The following is an 18649-nucleotide window of genomic DNA, read 5'->3' as shown; positions in this document are numbered from 1 at the left end:
TACAATGGTACGACATTGCAGCAAAGCGAATTTAGATGCAGAAAAATCTGGTGTCAGCAACATTTTCAGGTGCCCTAAATATCAGGGGGATGGGGGTAGAATATGTCTATACATTATGACAAAATCAACTACATGTATATCCATATAGTGGTAGTAGTTGGCTCAACTTCCAAATATGTTAGTCAGAGCCACTGACTATATAAACAAGTTGACAAGTGTAGTGTTTTACATTCTCCAACTGCACTGCATAATCTCTCGTTATTTGTATTCCCACAAAACCCTGTAACACACACCAGTTGTCAACATCCATTGACACATGTTCATATATAGTGTTTACAGTATGTTTTATTGAAAATGCATCAAGTAACAGTACTCTGTTAGAGGATATACAATACCATCTTTCAAATAAATAACGTCACAATTAATCCACTTCAGCTAGGAATGACAATTAAAGAAGCTGGCCAGGCTGTGATTCAATAAGGTAACCCGGTTATGCAAGAGATCATCTGCCAGAAAAGTGAGTTTGTTAAACTTGAGAAACCTTGTTTAGCATGCAATATACGACTTAGTTCTGATCATTCCATATAAAAAAAAACATTACAGCAGTATTGAAACAATGAAAATATTGTCACCTTCTGTTCAAATTACATAGTTTTTTTTAAAGGAAAATGTGATAAAGATTTGCACCACATTTGCTCTATTAGATGCACACATAAGCTAAAAATTGCATCAATTTTGATGTTTATATAAGTGCATATGCTACTAATAAGAGCAAATAAAGGTAGCCTAACTACTTAATATAATTGCAAATGTTGCAATAAATTACTTTTTGTTCACATGCACCTGCTGATCAGCCAATCACAATCAGTTCACATGTTCATGAGCCAATCAAGAACGATGCAGCTTACATTTTGTTTTATGGCTATACTGAAATTTAAAACAAAAACATTAAAGTTAAAATGTATTTCTGGGCAAACTTATTGTTTTTCACGTATTTTTGCTTGGCCAAAATTACTAATACTTAGTCAGAGCCAAACATTTGAGTATCTTGAATACATTTACTATATAATTCATAACATAGGTATGATAAACTATTCAGAATGGATTCTGATTTTTTTTTGTTCCATAGAATATTGTTTTTCAGAGTTACTGCAATACAGAGATAAACATAAGAGAAATGCAAAAATTATGAATTTGACCAGAAGTAATCTATTATTTACTGAGATTTTGATCACAGCCTGACAGCTACTTGTTACCTTACTATGACCCATCCTCTGACAAAACATGGTTACTATACACATGAATTTTTTTTTCTCAATTTGTTTTTCCATATATCATAAATATTGATTCAACATCTTCTTTTCATATAATTACATGGGAGACTATAGTGTCTATAAGAGCATATATAAACATGTGCTGAATTAAATAATTAATAAACTGAATAAATACCAGTTTTTCAGGTACAGCAAATAGATCACTGACTACTGATAAGAATACAATTTCTCTACATCAAGTTAATGACTTACCAAATGGATCAACATCGCGACTTTTTAGCATAGACACTCAACAGAAATAAACTGATTGCAATTTGCGAGTTTCGGTGTCACATGGTATTAATGTCAAAAGCACAGAATAAGCCAGTTTATATTAGTTATGCAGTAATTACAAAAACAGTCCTCTAAATATATATCAATCACACTACATGGCAGATAAATGATTTTAAACACTGCAAACCCTTTACAAGCAAGTTGTAATAGCTTGGCAAATGAACGCCCAGATCACATTCAGAGTGAAAGAACTATTTTTTCCGGCAAATAGTGTTGTATTCTCTCATGTTAATGTGTCTACTGTTCTATTTACCATGGTTACATAGATCAGTGGACGCAATGATTGGAGAAAATGGAATTTTACAGGCAAAAACCTCTCTCTCTCTCTCTCTCTCTCTCATGACTTTGGCAGCCAATTACGTTTAAGGTTGATTGTATATAGGACTGCAACTGTACACAGCATGAAGTGACAAAATTTGAATGAGTCTACAAGTTACTGATATAAACCAACATAATAGCATGTGCACTATAGAAACATTTCAATGGTTTGATCACTAAATCAGTAACAGCCATACAAGGGCTGTGACAATCAAAAATGCTCAGGATCTCCAAATATCTATTAGGACCTAAATCAAAGTAAGCTTATATTGTTTGTATCAGGAAATCCTGAATTAGACATAAAATGCTTGGTCAAAACATTGATGGAGGAGGAATGTTTTTAATCAGATTATTTCTTTTGAGTAAATCAGCAACAGGTTGAAATTGAGACTACATTTAGTAAAGAATAAATAAATTACAGTATCTGATGATGTTCGATTATCAAACAGTCTAATAAATTACCACCATCTGTGCAGATGCAAATTTTAGTTTTTGGCACAGGACAAATAAGTCCCCTTTCACAATTTTTAAATAAGTGTAAAATAAGCCATAGAAAATGTTGATTCATGTTTTGAATATTAAACAACCTTGTTGAAATCATTTGCACCAGTTCAAGGTGGGACAGTTCTATCGATACATAATAATAGTTGTTGATTATGTACCTAAAAGCTATTAAGACTGTTGAAACAAGTTAGTTTGAATGATAATTATTGTTTTGTTGAATAACAAAAATCAAAGTTTGCTTTGAAGCTTAATATGATGCAAGGCTGTGTACCTTTAGTGAACAAATTGATTACAATGTGTGTGTGTGCTTTAAGTGCAATAAAAGTAGAAATAGAAAGTTACTGATAATGTCAACTTTCAAAAAAGAACTATATCAACTGTTATATGCAGCTTTTCCAACTTACAGACATGGGGAAAATGAAAGCAAACTATGACTAAAGTTTGTTGTAACAAGTTTGTCAGCATGAATAATGAAATGAGGTTTTCTGCATGAAGAAGTTGAATAAAATGTGTTAGATTAACTCAGTGTGATGCAAATTAAAAGAAGCAAACTTTGATTTCAGTGTCAAGTTAATATTATTAAGAATACTATCTCTCAATAGTTAGATAAGTTACTACAAAAGCATGTCATACTGTTAAACCTTCCATTTATGTTATTTTCTATACAAAAGAAAAACAAAATATGCGGGAAAAGGATGGCCTTCACTAATACAAACAGTCACAGCCAGTCCATTTAAAAAAAAAAAGATGATACAAATTTAAAAACAAAGAGAAACAAAGTATTAAAAAGTAATTTTCAATATTACAGCTAGCTGTACAATCAAACCTACCATAATCAAATAATTGTGCAAATTGCACTGCTTAAAGCATCAGCCTCCAAATAAACTGCTAGCTGAGATTACATTACTAAATCAATTCCCATTAAAAACATCAAATAGGACATGTGCAAATCATGCAAGAAACATGCAATAATGAACCTTCATGCAAAAAGATCACAAATCCAACTCCAGTAGTATCATTCTTCAAGTAACTGGTAATTACCAAATGCTAGCATTTTCTTTCACTGACTTGTTGGTAACACTTTTATGATGGACAGTGCCTTCCAGCCTAGCACAGGAGTTACCCCTTTCTGGTGAATACTTGAATAGACCGCAATAAAAGTGTTGAATAGCAGAAAAAGTAATGCAACACTTAAATGTTCTGTCAACCAATGTTCAAAATTTCATATTTCAGGCTTAAATATAAATAAAAGATATGCTGCAATAATTAAATTCTGTGAATGACATGGAGTAGTTTAGATCATAGCAACAATACATATCCTGGGGTATCGGACCAGACCCACAGGCTGCCCCCTACTTGAGTAATGCGAATCGGTGAACTGATTTTTGCTTAGAATAATGATTGTATTATACATGTAGAAGGAAATGAGAAAGGTCAACCATTATTTCCTACCATTAATTTTCATAACATTTAGGAACATTTATAATATTATCATAGATTGCTTTATGTGTCAGTGCTGTTTCACTAGTAATGCCCTATTTCTTAGGTACTCTTGCTGAAAGGTGCAACAGTTTTGGAAAATTGATGCAGTCACAGAAAACGCAGCAGTGACTGTGGTTTCCTTGTTTGATTCAATTAATAACTGAGACCATTATGATATCAAGTTCAGAGTAAGAGACGAGCTTATACTACCCCTGGGCAGTCATGCGTCACCATACTTAAAATTTATACAACTGTAACTGAGGTGATCTGCCAAAGAGCATCACTTCACTCCATCAAAATCTATCTCACTCCTTTCTTATATGGTCAATGAGAGATTAACTATACTATGGCTCGTTTTCCTCATTTATGCTTCCAGAATAAAACTCCAAGTTTTGATCAGAAAGCAATGATCAAAATATGTAGTGCAAATTATAAATTATAAAATTAACGACCATCTCCTGTTACATTCACTAAAACATGATTTAAAAACAACTTCAAAATGCAGCAAATATTTCCCTCGTGCACTTAGAGCAAAACAACAACCGGGTTGTCAAAATTAAAGACAAAGGGAAGATAAAAATGCATAGATGATCTACAATATCCATGAAATGAGGGAATGGTAAAAGCAGGTACAATTTTTTCTGTAAAATATTTTTAAATAATGTGTGGGTTTGCCTGCTAGCACACTAAATAGGATGAACTGCAATGGACTATAAATATTGTCTTTCTGTCATTTACTGATGAAATCAAACATTCAGTATAATTTGACAGTCTTCACAACATTACAAAGCTGATGACAACATTTATATCTCAATACAGCAACTTTCTCTATTCTGAGTATTCAAAATGTTGAGAGAAAAAACGTTCTATCCACTTTACCCATTGTAATCTATGAACTACATGAAACAGGTTTATTGGTACTGTTTGAGGAAAACCCACAACATGATACAAATATTAAAAATATAAAAAATTCAAATATCTCTGAAGGAATGAGTTAGTGTTATAGCTCCATATCTTCAGCTTCATCTTCTTCAAAATCACTGAGTGAACTTTCACTTGACGTTGAGCCATCATCATGTTCTTTTAATGCTTCTTCTGTTGCATATTTTCTAACATATTCTGTGTAGGGAATCAAATTTGTGCTGGGTATTACCTTTTAAACTAGTATGTGTCATGAGTTCATACCATTTATATGTATAGCCAGCAATATCAGCACAACTGTCTGTACACTAAAATATGTGAAAAAAGGTACCACATGACTTGGTATCGCAGTTAAAGTAATGATCCACTGTTGCCCTACAGATAGTATGTAGTTAATGTTTGCTTCTTTAATTCACAAATATGCATGACCAAATTTGCACCACATTGCTAAATAAATTTTATCTGATATCATAGCAATGAACATTCATTTAAGCAAACTTGTACACACAAGATATTTACCTCTGATCTTGTCTTTGTATTCTTCTGGTTTATGGAGATACATTGCTGCTGCATCACCATTGAGTGGATCAATGGGATTAGGGTATGTGAGTAACTGTGGTAAAAATGACTCAAAAATATTTGATAAATCTGAAAGTATCAAAAATAACGAAATGATATGTAAGAATATAACAACTGCTTAGGACAATTACCGTAAAAACACACAAATAAGCGCCACCCTCAATTAAGAGCCACTCAGTGAAAATTTGTTACATTTGACCCTGCATTAAGAGCCACCAAGAGTTGAGTGGTTTTGTCAATAAGGACCCAGAAATAAGCGCCAGCCGCCCGGTTGTTTACAATCAGGCAGACACCGAGCTTGTCGTGCCTCACTTCCACCCTGCATTGTTTATTGTCCCACAGAAGGTGTGAGACAAATAAAGTTTATCCCCGTAACTTGCCTGATGTCCTGTGTAATTGAGAACGGAAGAATGATAGACGAAAGAAATGCACTGAGAGTGTGAATGTGACTGTCAACTTGTCTTTTAAATTTCTGATACGCAGCCCACTCTCGCTGATCGTGGTTTGGGGTTATTTTTTTGCATTTCAATTGAGACGTTCGTTTTGGGGTGATTCGAGATAAAATGTTCAGGGAAATGACAAAATAACTGGCACTAATAATCAAAATTGAAGTTGAATGGATTAGTTCCACAAACTTGTGCGATCAACTCGTCTTATAGCATGGAGGTAAAGGTCTCATGCCACTAATTAACCAATGGCTGCTCGTAGCCCTCAATTTAAATGCCTAGCAAGAACCAATGAAATTTTTTAAATATTATTTTTCTCAGGTGCTCCCTGTTTGAGGGCGTAATCACCTGGGTCAGAGGTGAGACCAACATGTGGTCTTTTGTTTACTACTTAGCGGCTGTGTACCTGTGGGTATATTCTGTGTGTTAATGGATGTTCTAATCTTGGTGTTTTTCCAGTGATTTCTCTTGGTGCAATCCAAATACAGTAGGTGTGTCTTGTTTACCTGAGATTTGCAAGAGTTTGAGCTGGCCAACATGTTAGTTTTTTTCATATGGTTGATTACTGGCATGTTGATTTCCCATTTTTGAGCCATATTTCTTCGTCATTTTCATATAGCAATCTCGTCATATGTTAACATTGTCGTCTATGGAAATTCAATTAGTGGTATGAGCCCTAAAGAGAGACAGCAAAGCGAAATCGACGTGACCCGCCTGACCCAAATATTTAAATTAGCTATTTGTGAGAATTGAAAATAATCTGGACTTGTACCAATCAGAAAATGCCTTGTAACAGGCCTGGGCTTTCATAAATGATTTCGTCTCTCTGATTGGTCACAGGAAATTATTTTTTATACACGTAATTGTTACTCGTATCGTTTCGTATTTGGATGTATAGGGGGTAGGGGGCCCCATGGACCCTGTTTGCGTGGACTGAGAAGTACGTGAATATCATTAGCATATCATTATAAGCTGGCTTGATTATGAAACAGGAAATATATAAACCAAAGCTGTACTGTCAGACGTCTAGCGCAATTAAAACAATGCCCAAGTACCCAAGCTGTAAAAATCTACAGAAAAACGTGTTTTTCTTTATTGTTTTTGCCATAAATACAAGTGATGGTGCATCACTTTTTCATTCGTTCCATGCTTGCTTTGCAAATATGTCTTCTCCTGTCGCTGCTGGTCAGATCAATTCTATCCGAAACTATTTCATATTGTCACCAAATCAACCACCACGCCAGCCACAGCCACGCAAGTTATTCCCAGTTTTCAAGAAAAAAGTTGGAGTTTGCCGTACCAAACTTGGTAAACAATTGTACAACGGAAGTACAAGTGATTCAAGTGTTGGGTCAGACACTGAGAGTGCTACTAAATCCGACTTCAGGCATCGCTACACATTGTCGGTGAAACGTCGAATCGTCGTGTACGCTCAGCAGCACGGTCAGCGAGCAGCCGCAAGACAATACTCAGTACACCACAGTAATGTCACCAGGTGGATGAGAGACGAAGCGACCGGGAAGTTGAATATTCAACGCGTCTCACGGTATGGCAACATTCCCGGAAGTGGTGGCAAACTGTCTTACCCCAAAGAAATTGAGGACAAGCTGGTAAAATGGATTCTAGAACTCCGGGACAATCAAGTTCCAGTGTCAACAAATATGCTTCGCCAGAAAGCCAAAGAACTAATCCGTCCGCACAATGTCAATCCAGTGTTCAAGAGTTCAGCGGGATGGGCGCGTCGATTTCTAAGTAGACATTCTCTGTCGATACGACGTCGCACATCGATGGCCCAACGACTGCCAACCGAACTCGAAGACAAAATAACTGCGTTCCATGACTTCATTGTTGAGCAAAGACGGACTTACAATTTTCCACTTGAGCTCATCGGAAATATGGACGAGACCCCGGCATATTTTGATTTGTTGCCGAATACATCCATCGCTCAGCAAGGGACAAAGACGGTCAGTATTCACAGCACCGGTGCAGAGAAATGTCACCTGACAGTAATTTTGACGGTTCTTGCAAATGGTACGGTTCTATCGCCAATGATTATTTTCAAAGGTGTAAGAAAGTTGAACTTGAATGTACCAAAGGGCATGGTTGTCGAAGTACAGAAGAAAGGATGGTGTGATACCGAATTAATGAAGATTTGGCAGACGTATTTGGCTCCCGTATACAAAAGGCCGTCAATCACTCATCATATTCGACTCCTTCCGCGGACATCTCGAAGATTCCGTAACCAACCAACTTCAATCAAACCAGACGTACCGAGCTGTAATTCCAGGCGGATGTACGTCCAAACTCCAACCACTTGACGTGTCGATCAACAAGCCTTTTAAAGAATATCTACGTAAGGAATGGTGTGAGTTCATCGACAGTCAGCTAAAGGCCATCGTTCCAGGTGAACGTCCCAAGACAGCTTCAAAACAAGACATCGTCAACTGGGTTTCACGAGCGTGGGACAAACTTCAAGACAGACCTGACATGGTGAAGTTGTCATTCGTCTGTACCGGCATAAGTAGTGCACTTGACGGATCCGACGACCCAGACTACCGCTCCGCTTCGATACAGCATGAAATTGAATCAACAGCAGCCGCTTAGATGAACGTAAATTTGGACGCAGACGACGACAGCTCACCGGACAATGAAGTCAGTAGCGACAGAGATTCTGAAGACGATGAACCAGAACTCAGCAATGAAGAAATTCTTCAACGTTATTTCAATTCGGATGACAGTGGTAGCGACTTTGACGGGTTCGTTTGATTAATTTCACTGAACAATTTCATAGCTAACAATATTTTTTATGACACTGCATAATTGTACCAGTATTTTTTATTTTTTCATTTCAATGTCAGTATTTTCCTGTGTCAGTTGTTTACAAACATTTTTACTGACACTGAATTTTTTGGTTACTTTATTATCAATCTTTATATTTTTTCATGTAAATAATTTACAAGCTATTTAATATCCCATTTCATTTTTTATATTTTCATTTCCATGTCAGTATTTTCCTGTGACAGTTGTTTACATACATTTTTAACTGGCATATTTTTTCTCTTATTTATTTGACATTTGTTATTCCAATAACAGTGTTTTTTACAGAATAAATTAATTGCAATGATACGTACATCATTAATAATTACTTGTCTGTTTTGGTTGTGTGTGTGTTTGCCTATCCCCTTCCCTATTTCACAATGAAAAGTTTGATGACCCTGGCTTAAGAGCCACTGGCTACAAAGTTGTCAAAATGTTACCTCAAATAAGCACCACCCAGAAATGAAAGTGTTACAAAGTGGCTCTTATTTGAGGGTTTTTATGGTACCAATATTATCTACTATATCATTAGGTCACTGTGATTGTTTTACACATACAATTACTAAACCTGTGCAAATTCAATAAATATGGTAGATCTTGAAAGTAACATTCAAAGTCCCCTTCTAAGATCATAGCGGCAGTCACTGTGCTATAAAAGCTGTTTATTGTAGCATATTAGAAGTATGTCTCCAATCATAAAACCAAGCCTATGCTCTAATAAAGTTCATGTAACCCCAAAATTGCATTTATTATCTTGGATCGTTTGCGTACTAGTTACAGCACATATACCATCTCGAATAGAATCAACTCCTTATCCAATATGATACCTTCAGTATATGTTAAACCTTGTTTTATGCTTAAAGCCTGACTGGTCCTATGCTGGTGCATAGCATAGAACACAGTTGTGCAGAATTTTGGGAAATTTTGTAAATCCATGCAGTTTTGTTTTTTCCCAGTATTCTTTGCATGCTTCCCTATGATTCGCCAGCAAATGCCCGCTAATTTTCCTTCTGTACATGTGCAGTTTGTGTTTTTCACACAATGTACTCGCCTTTGTTTTTCAAAATAGGCAATTTTTCTATGGAGTTGAAAGAATTCTGTTTGTCTCTTAAAAAGAATATATTTAACTGGAATTGTCAATATGGCGATATTACAGTGGCAGAAATAACATGAAAGTGACCATGTCATTTATTTGTGTAGTAGACTGAAAATTTCATATCTAGTAATATGAAAATAATGTTGTTGGTGTCACAACAGTTTTGGCTGGGTAGAGCCCAGTAGTTGCCTCTGAAAGTGTGTGGGCTATGTATGGGAACAATGTCTGACATTTCTGATTATCTTTTATTGATGTGTATTTGGGCGGGTTTTCCAAATAGTGTGACGGGTACCATCGCTGTTCTCTTTGAATAATATAATAACAAGTCATGACAATATTCTTTTGAAGAAAATAGCATAAATTTGCATAACAATAGAAACCCATGATAATTGATAACCAAATTTTTAGAATAGGAAAATAGCATGGCATTGCTATGCTATGAACAACAGAAGTTCAAATTTAAATTACAATTTATTTTGTATGATTATTGACCACATTTCACAACCATGTTCTCGTAGCAACTCTTTTCATGTCACTGATCCTAATTACGATATCTAGCATTGTAATAAACAATTGCAATAAAGTGACAAGTCAAGTCAAAAATAAGTAAATGTGTGAACCATATGTAGTATCAATTGTAGCTCAATCCAGCTATACTCAACGTCCAATTTTTGGTTTGTCATTAATGATTACTAAATTGTTATTACTGGTCAAAAGCAATATATTATGAAGATATAAGCTATTAAATTGAATCCTTGCTTTTTGTGAATTAATGTGGTCTTTGAATTATTACCTGTGTGTATATATTATATTGCTGTATCATGTAATATTACATTATGTGTATTCTCATTATAAAGGTAGAACATGCCACAAATTAACTGCAAATAAACTGACAATAATCTAAGTATTAAAGGCAAGTTGATTGAAATGATACTCATCTCCAATTTCCAAATTGAAACATTATTTTTCAAGTCTCAGGACATGATGTGTCGTGTGCTAGATTGTTTGCTATTCTAGTAATATATTCTATGCAAATGTGAAAAAGGTTTGGTGGTTATATATGTATCTTGGTGTTTGTAACCTCACATTTCTATCCTACTAAACTTATGACAATTACTATTCAGTGTAATACTAATTCATGGATGGATGGATGGATGGATAAATTTGATCAATACAAGTTGCAATGCTTGATTGAAAAAAACAGTGTTATGGTCACTCCTGAATGAAAAGAGACTTGGACTGACAATAAAGTTATTATCATAACAATAGACAGCAATAATACTCAACAAACCTGTTGATATGCTAATTAGCCATAACATTTCACCTACTTTCCCCGACTTTTGAAACAAATCTGACCTTGCCTCTTAGAAGATTATAAATGATTGGATTTTTATTTCAATTACACCCAAGAGCATATGGGAAAAAATTAAAGAACACAGTACAGAATATGTTATTGTAGCCTAGAGTATACAGTACAGCATATGTTATTGTAGCCTAGAGTATACAGTACAGAATATGTTATTGTAGCCGAGAGTATACAGTTCAGAATATGTTATTTTAGCCTAGAGTATACAGTACAGAATATGTTATTGTAACCTAGAGTATACAGTACAGAATATGTTATTGTAACCTAGAGTATACAGTACAGAATATGTTATTGTAGCCGAGAGTATACAGTTCAGAATATGTTATTTTAGCCTAAAGTATACAGTACAGAATATGTTATTGTTGCCTAGAGTATAAAGTACAGAATATGTTATTGTGGCCTAGAGTATACAGTACAGAATATGTTATTGTTGCCTAGAGTATAAAGTACAGAATATGTTATTGTGGCCGAGAGTATACAGTACAGAATATGTTATTGTAGCCTAGATTATACAGTACAGAATATGGTATTGTAGCCTAGAGTATACAGTACAGAATGTTATTGTGGCCTGGATTATACAGTTTCAGCTTTGATTAGTACATGCTAGAAGACTGTCTATGACAATGGACCCCAAAGTATATGTAAATCATAGTTGACATTACATGTTAAAGGTACAGCCATTGCCAGAAACACACTGAGATTTTGGTGGGTGACCAAATAACAAAACAAACTGCCCTTGGTTAATTATATATATTTTTAGCTCACAGAGAACTCTGAATTATTCAACTATATTGTATAATTTACAATTAACATTTCTAGATAAACATTAAATGGTTTTGTACTCACCATAAAGTGCTGTCCATGCTTGATTTATTACATCTAAACACACTGTACCAGAGCTGAGAATAAAAAAACAAGAGAATTTTCCATGATGATTGAGATGAAATGAATATATTCCTTGCACATAATGCATTAGGTGTGAATAGAGAAAGTGAATTTTGATTACATCAAGTCAAAACACAATTCCAATATAGATGGATATAATGTGAACAAGCAGAATAAATTTACCTAAAACAGTGAATTGCGAAAATGTGCATTTCAACATATACATGCAGAACAAGCATTTTTTACTTGAAAGTAGTATATTATCAGTTTCATTTCTACATAACATTTATAAATTTGAGTAATACATTGATTATCACAAGTATATGTAGACTAATGGCTCTAATTTGTGTCTAGATATACAATAGGCAAGCAATTGACACTCTAGTGACTAATCTGTCTGTTAATATATACAATATGCTGAAGATGTTTGCAAGGCAATGCAAGTGCTTGAAATGATTACAGTACTCGTATACAGCCATTGATGCATGATTTTTTTTATAAAATAACTAACAGTTTATCTTAAAATTCAGATACATTGATGAGGAAATGCATATTATTTAAAAAAAATTACATTCCATGGATAATATAATTGTGAGAATGTTTTTAGTATGTTACAACTCGAATTACGCAAAATGAATATGCAAATTAATGTTGTATTAGAAGTTATTTAACCATGACAAATTTGTTGAATGAAATAGTGCTAAATTTTGATATGACATAATTATTTAATCAAAGAAAGCTTAGAAAGAACTCCCGTGTGCTGAGAGTATTGGAGACACATTAAAAATTAATTCAAAATTACTTGAACTTGAGATGTTGATGGAAACGCAGAAAACTAAATAATTATGCAAATAAGATAACTAATATGAACAGATTTAAGTGTAAAACTAATAAGGTCTGCACAATGTACCAAAAAATATTAATTATTATGCTAATTAGAGAATTAATATGAACAGTTTTTAACCGAAAATTAATCAGGCTGCCTATTGTCCTAGAGCATTTATGTACCAAGTTTTATTCAAATGTGATGATCAATACTTGAGATATCAGTATTAATTAATTATGTTGATTAGGTGATTAAGAAGCATAAATATGGTCCTAGGTTCATTGAAATGTGATGGGTATTCTTTAAAAGTTTCATTGAAATCCAATGAGTGGTTTTTAGACATCAGTGCAACAGCCATAGAACAGCAAAAAATTAACTAATTATGCAAATTAGGTAATTAATAGGCACAATTATTTATCCCAAAATTAATCAGGTCTCTGCATAGTCCTAGAATATCTATGTCGCAAGTCTCATTGAAATGTGATGACTAGTACTTGATATATCAGGTGAAAAGCTGAAAATTAACTAATTATGAATAAGGTGATTAATATGCACAAATATTCACCCAAAGAATAATTAGGTCTCTGCACAGTCCTCAAGTAACTATTGAAACGTGATCATTACTACTCAAAATATCAAAAGCTGAAAATTTATTAATTATGCAAATTAGGTAATTAATATGTACTGATATTACCCTAACAACTATCAAGTCTGTGCAGTGTCATATGACATCTGTGTACCAAGTTTTATTGAAATGTTATGATTAGTACTTGAGATATCAGTGGAAAAGCCGAAAATTGATTAGTCATTATGTAAATTAGGTAAGTACTAATATTAACCGATTTTTACCCAAAACTAATCAAATCTGCGCATTAGTTCAGAGCATCCATGTGCCAAGTTTCATTAAAATCCAATGAGTGGTTCTTCAAATATCAGTGGAACAGTCATGGAACAGCTTGAAATCAGTTAATTATCATGCAAATTAGGTAATTAATATTCATAGATTTTTACCCAAAACTAATCAAATCTGCGTATTGGTTCAGAGCATCCATGTGCCAAATTCATCAAAATCCAACGAGTGGTTCTTCAAATATCAGTGGAACAGTCATGGAACAGCTTGAAATCAGTTAATTATCATTCAAATTAGGTAATTAATATTCAAAGATTTTTTACCCAAAACTAATCAAATCTGTGCACTCGTTCAGAGCATCCATGTGCCAAGTTTCATCTAAATCCAATGACTGGTTCTTCAGATATCAGTGGAACAGTCTTGGAACAGCTAAAAATCAGTTAATTATCATGCAAATTAGGTAATTAATATTCACAGATTTTTACCAAAACCTAATCAACTCTGCGGATTATCCCAGAGCATCTATGTACCAAGTTTCACCAAAATTTGATTAGTGGTTCTTGAGATAACGGTGGAACAAAAAAGTGACATACATACATACATACATACATACATACAGACATACAGACAGGGTAACTGCAAAGACTCCCTTTTGTGCTTCGCACACGGGAGTCAAAAATGTATTTAAAATGAAAATACCACTTGTTGAACTATTCATTAGTAATAAACATGAAAACATCTGTGGAGGCATTCACTACATATTAATTATTGTGATGATCTTCAGTATCATAATCTAATTAATTTTTTGGTGGTTCCATGAATTATAATAATGCATTAAAAATGAGACATTTTTTTAAACAAGACATTATAAATACCATATGCCCTGATCTTGAACTCTTTGTATCTGTGTGACAAGCACCACAGGAACATTTACACTAGATTTAACTAGCTTGACCCTTACAATTGACCTACAATGATGATAATATTTAGTGATATAAATTGCCCTTAGCCTATACATGAGATTAAAGCACTCTTTGGCAATTTGGTTAAAATATTTTAGAAAATATTTGTCTGAAAATATTTTAAATTTAAGCATTATATAATATATAAATATATCCATGTTACAAACTGTCCACTTTAAAACTGATATTGTTTCATACAAGGGGAGAGGGAATACAAGGTGTATACCATAATATAATATAAAGAGTACTCCTGTTTTATACTGTCCTTACATGTAGACTTTAATACAGGTTAACTTAAAGTTATAGTAAAAATAGGTTTAAAGATTTGAGTGTGGAAAAATGTGTGGTGAATATTGACGTGAAAATATGAAAAGTTCATTCATGCCACCGCCTTCACACTGTGGAACACATACTGATCTATGATAACAGACTACATGGAAACTCTATAAATTTGAGCAATGTAACAACATAACTGGCATGTTATATAATCATACAGTGTCAAATACTTACACTTCATCAATGTTAGGATGATATATTCTATTTAAAAAACCTGAAATAAAGCAAAGAAGATATATTAAAAAAAATGAAATAATATCTTTAAATACAATAACAGTTTTAGTAATATTAACATTTACAATGCTAGTAGTATTTCATATTATTCTGTGACTTTCAAGAAATATGATTCAACATTCATTTTTTGAACTACATTTTACAACATACATGTTTGTCATTATTAATTTTGATGAATGTAGCAGCACAGTTATAAGTTCGGGATGATCATATTCATCACACTTGATATAGAACTGCCATGACAGTGTTATGTATGTACATGAAATGTAATTTAAACCCTAAATGTAATTAAACTCAGTCAGATCTACAGATATATAAATGTACTGAAGTGAACTAGTTAATAGCTAAAATTATAAAGAATGAGGAAATAAAAATGAATATAACCTATTAAATTATAATTCTAACAATTCCCTTAATTAATGTCATTATTAGCGACAATATATTGTACTATGCAAGTGGGAACAAAATTAGCATACAAATATTACATAAAAGTCCAATAATTTATACTACAATTTGTTATTGTAGAAAAAAATCAAAAAAAAAAACATTTTTTAACTATATATTAAATTGTACAATCATGTACGTTGCTTCAATACATTTAAAATGTGTTGTGTTTTAGAACTTTAATAGATCAAATTACGTGAGCAATTAATGTCAATTTTCCTCCAACAGAGCTAGAACTAATCTACACACAAAATAATCTTTTCTGTCTGGACAGCTTAGTGTTCAATTACATTTTTATTTGCATCAAAGCTTGTCATATTTGAATCAGAAATTTATGGAAATCATGCAAAAATGGATTTATAATGACAGAATGAAAACTCCTGTTATGATATTAGAAATGGTATAGTCTATTTCTACATAAAGCACAAATCAGACACCAGATGACAGTTTAAACAAAGAGAACAAATTAAGTCAGCTTTGCACAATGAGTCTGGTGAACCCTGACCTAAAAAAGTGACACCTGACAATGACTTCTCTTGTTAAAATGAAACAAACACGCCCATTGGCTGAAACCTTAATAGGATTTACTGGCAAGTGAACATGCAGAAGACAACTTAGAAGATGGCTGTCAATCATGAAACGTGAATTATGTATTCAATTAATTGAAACTGACAAGCAAAATTTGTTGTTAATTCACAGCAAACAATAGATGGCCGTATAATTACAGTACAAAAATGATTAATAAGTTATATGGACACATCCCCTGTCAGACCAAAATCTTGCTCAATGATTAGAGTGCCCTCAAAAGAGTACATTGAGAGAAACCAGATTGTGAAACCAATAAATACATGTGCATGCAAGTATGTGTCTCGTGTATATATATATACACACACATGTATATGGAACCTTGATACATGTCTGTGCTATGGATTTGATTCAAAATGGTGACGGGTCATCAGTTTGTTTTACATTCAAACATGCTCTTTTGTAACCATTACTTCAACCATGCTTAGACTGATGGACGGTCACATAGCACACATCTCCATGGACAGGTGCACAGAGGCTAATCCATAAGCCCCTCATTTTTAGACTGTGTCCAAACAAGAGCTAAACAAATTTGGTATGCTGATTGGAACAGGCACAACCTCTTCTGTAGACATGCATTATTTTAATCCTTAATAGCACATCTTTTTGAAACAATCATTAAATCAATAAACAGTCTACATAGTCTGAACAAACTCGGGCATGCATGGGAATTCAACATACCAAGTTTAGGTATATGTTAACATGAAGCACTAAGCTTGGCACGATATACAGACTACTGTATGACATGTGAGGATATATGGTTGTGGTGATAATAATAGCATGACACTGTACAGCTGTTGTACAATATTTACAGGACATGGCATACATATACATGTATGTGGTTCATGGGTGTGGGTTACATGGTATACAGATACAGACAATTTCCAATTTAAAATACTACATAAACTAGATATTTTTATTAGGATTTATTGTAAGAGATAATACAATTACTATTTGTGTTAATATTATAAAATAATAATTCCAGATCATTACTACATGCTCTTTGCATGAACATCAGAGTATAAGTTGACTTCAAGATTCCAAGTTTTGTTTAAGAGACACAATCACTATTTCACAAATTAAATATGGAATCAAATCATGAAACAAATTGAAGTGTATTAGTAACAAACAAAGACGGATGGATGAATGGATAGAACACAAAACACAAGTCTCTGTTTTAGACTACTGTGGAATACTTTATTTTCGCTGGAATTAATTTTCGCTGAAAAGGCTTTTTGAGCGTTTTGTATGGAATTTATTTTCACTGATTTTTGATGAGTTTAATGTTAAATATAGGAAAAAAAGTATATTCGCTGGATTTTATTTTCACGTAATCATCCCTTCAGCGAAAATAGCGAAAATAAATTCCAAGCGAAAATAAAGTATTCTACAGTATCTTTATCTGAGTCATCCCAAATTAGTGTCAAGTTTGTATAATTAATTATGATTCCATTTTATTAAAAAACAAGCAGCCTATCGGCTGAGATAGCTCCGCTGTTAGCAATGCACATTTCAATTAAAGAACTGAAGACATCTTTAGAAAATGAACAATATGTATAGTATCAAAGCAATCGGACAAAATTAGAGAATTGAAGATATCATCACGAAATGAACAAATCTGAGAAAGGTCTACATGTAGTATCTATATATGTAATATCAAAGCAATTGAACATTTGGTTTTTAACAAGAAGTTGAAAATATCACTTTTTACCAAAAATTACAAAAATATTCACCAAAATTAGAGAATTGAAGATATCATCACAAAATGAACAAATCTGAGAAAGGTCCACATGTAGTACCTATATATGTAATATCAAAGCAATCGGACTAACGGTTTTTAACAAGAAGTCGAAAATATCACTTTTTACCAAAAATGACAAAAATATTCACCAAAATTAGAGAATTGAAGATATCATCACGAAATGAACAAATCTGAGAGAGGTCCACATGTAGTACCTATATATGTAGTATCAAAGCAATTGGACTTGCGGCTTTTAACAAGAAGTCGAAAATATCACTTTTTACCAAAAATGACAAAAATATTCACCAAAATTAGAGAATTAAAGATATCAATACAAAATGAACAAATCTGAGAGCGATCCACATGTAGTACCTATATATGTAATATCGAAGCAATTGCACTTGCGGTTTTTAACAAGAAGTCGAAAATATCACTTTTTAACAAAAATATTCACCAAAATTAGAGAATTGAAGATATCATCATGAAATGAACAAACCTAAGAGAGGTATACCCAAGGTACATATACACCAAGTATCAAAGCATTCAGGCTTGTAGTTTTCAAGAAGAAGTCGAAAAAGTAAAACATTGACACGGACGACGACGGACGGACAATCACTCATATGATAAGCTCCGCTCGACAAAGTCGACAG

The 18649-nt window shown here is 33.4% G+C and overlaps 1 protein-coding gene across 1 annotated transcript in view; it reads right to left on the bottom strand.

Moving 5' to 3' along the window:
- Positions 1 to 4785: 4785 nt before the first annotated feature.
- LOC102802702 (ubiquitin-conjugating enzyme E2 H) overlaps positions 4786 to 18649 on the bottom strand; it is a 43497-nt gene continuing 29633 nt past the window's right edge. The window contains exons 4-7 of the mRNA XM_085497156.1: positions 15170 to 15209; positions 11983 to 12035; positions 5352 to 5480; positions 4786 to 5030 (exon numbers count right to left, since the gene is read on the bottom strand). Of these exons, the coding sequence (XP_085353282.1) occupies positions 4912 to 5030; positions 5352 to 5480; positions 11983 to 12035; positions 15170 to 15209 (341 nt within the window). The 3' untranslated portion in view covers positions 4786 to 4911. The remainder of the gene's footprint in view (positions 5031 to 5351; positions 5481 to 11982; positions 12036 to 15169; positions 15210 to 18649) is intronic.

Source organism: Saccoglossus kowalevskii, chromosome 3, assembly GCF_978046115.1.
Source record: "Saccoglossus kowalevskii chromosome 3, keSacKowa6.1, whole genome shotgun sequence".
Taxonomy (NCBI): domain Eukaryota; kingdom Metazoa; phylum Hemichordata; class Enteropneusta; family Harrimaniidae; genus Saccoglossus; species Saccoglossus kowalevskii.
The sequence above is the reverse complement of the archived record's forward strand: the minus strand, read 5'-3'. Positions and strand labels throughout refer to the sequence as shown.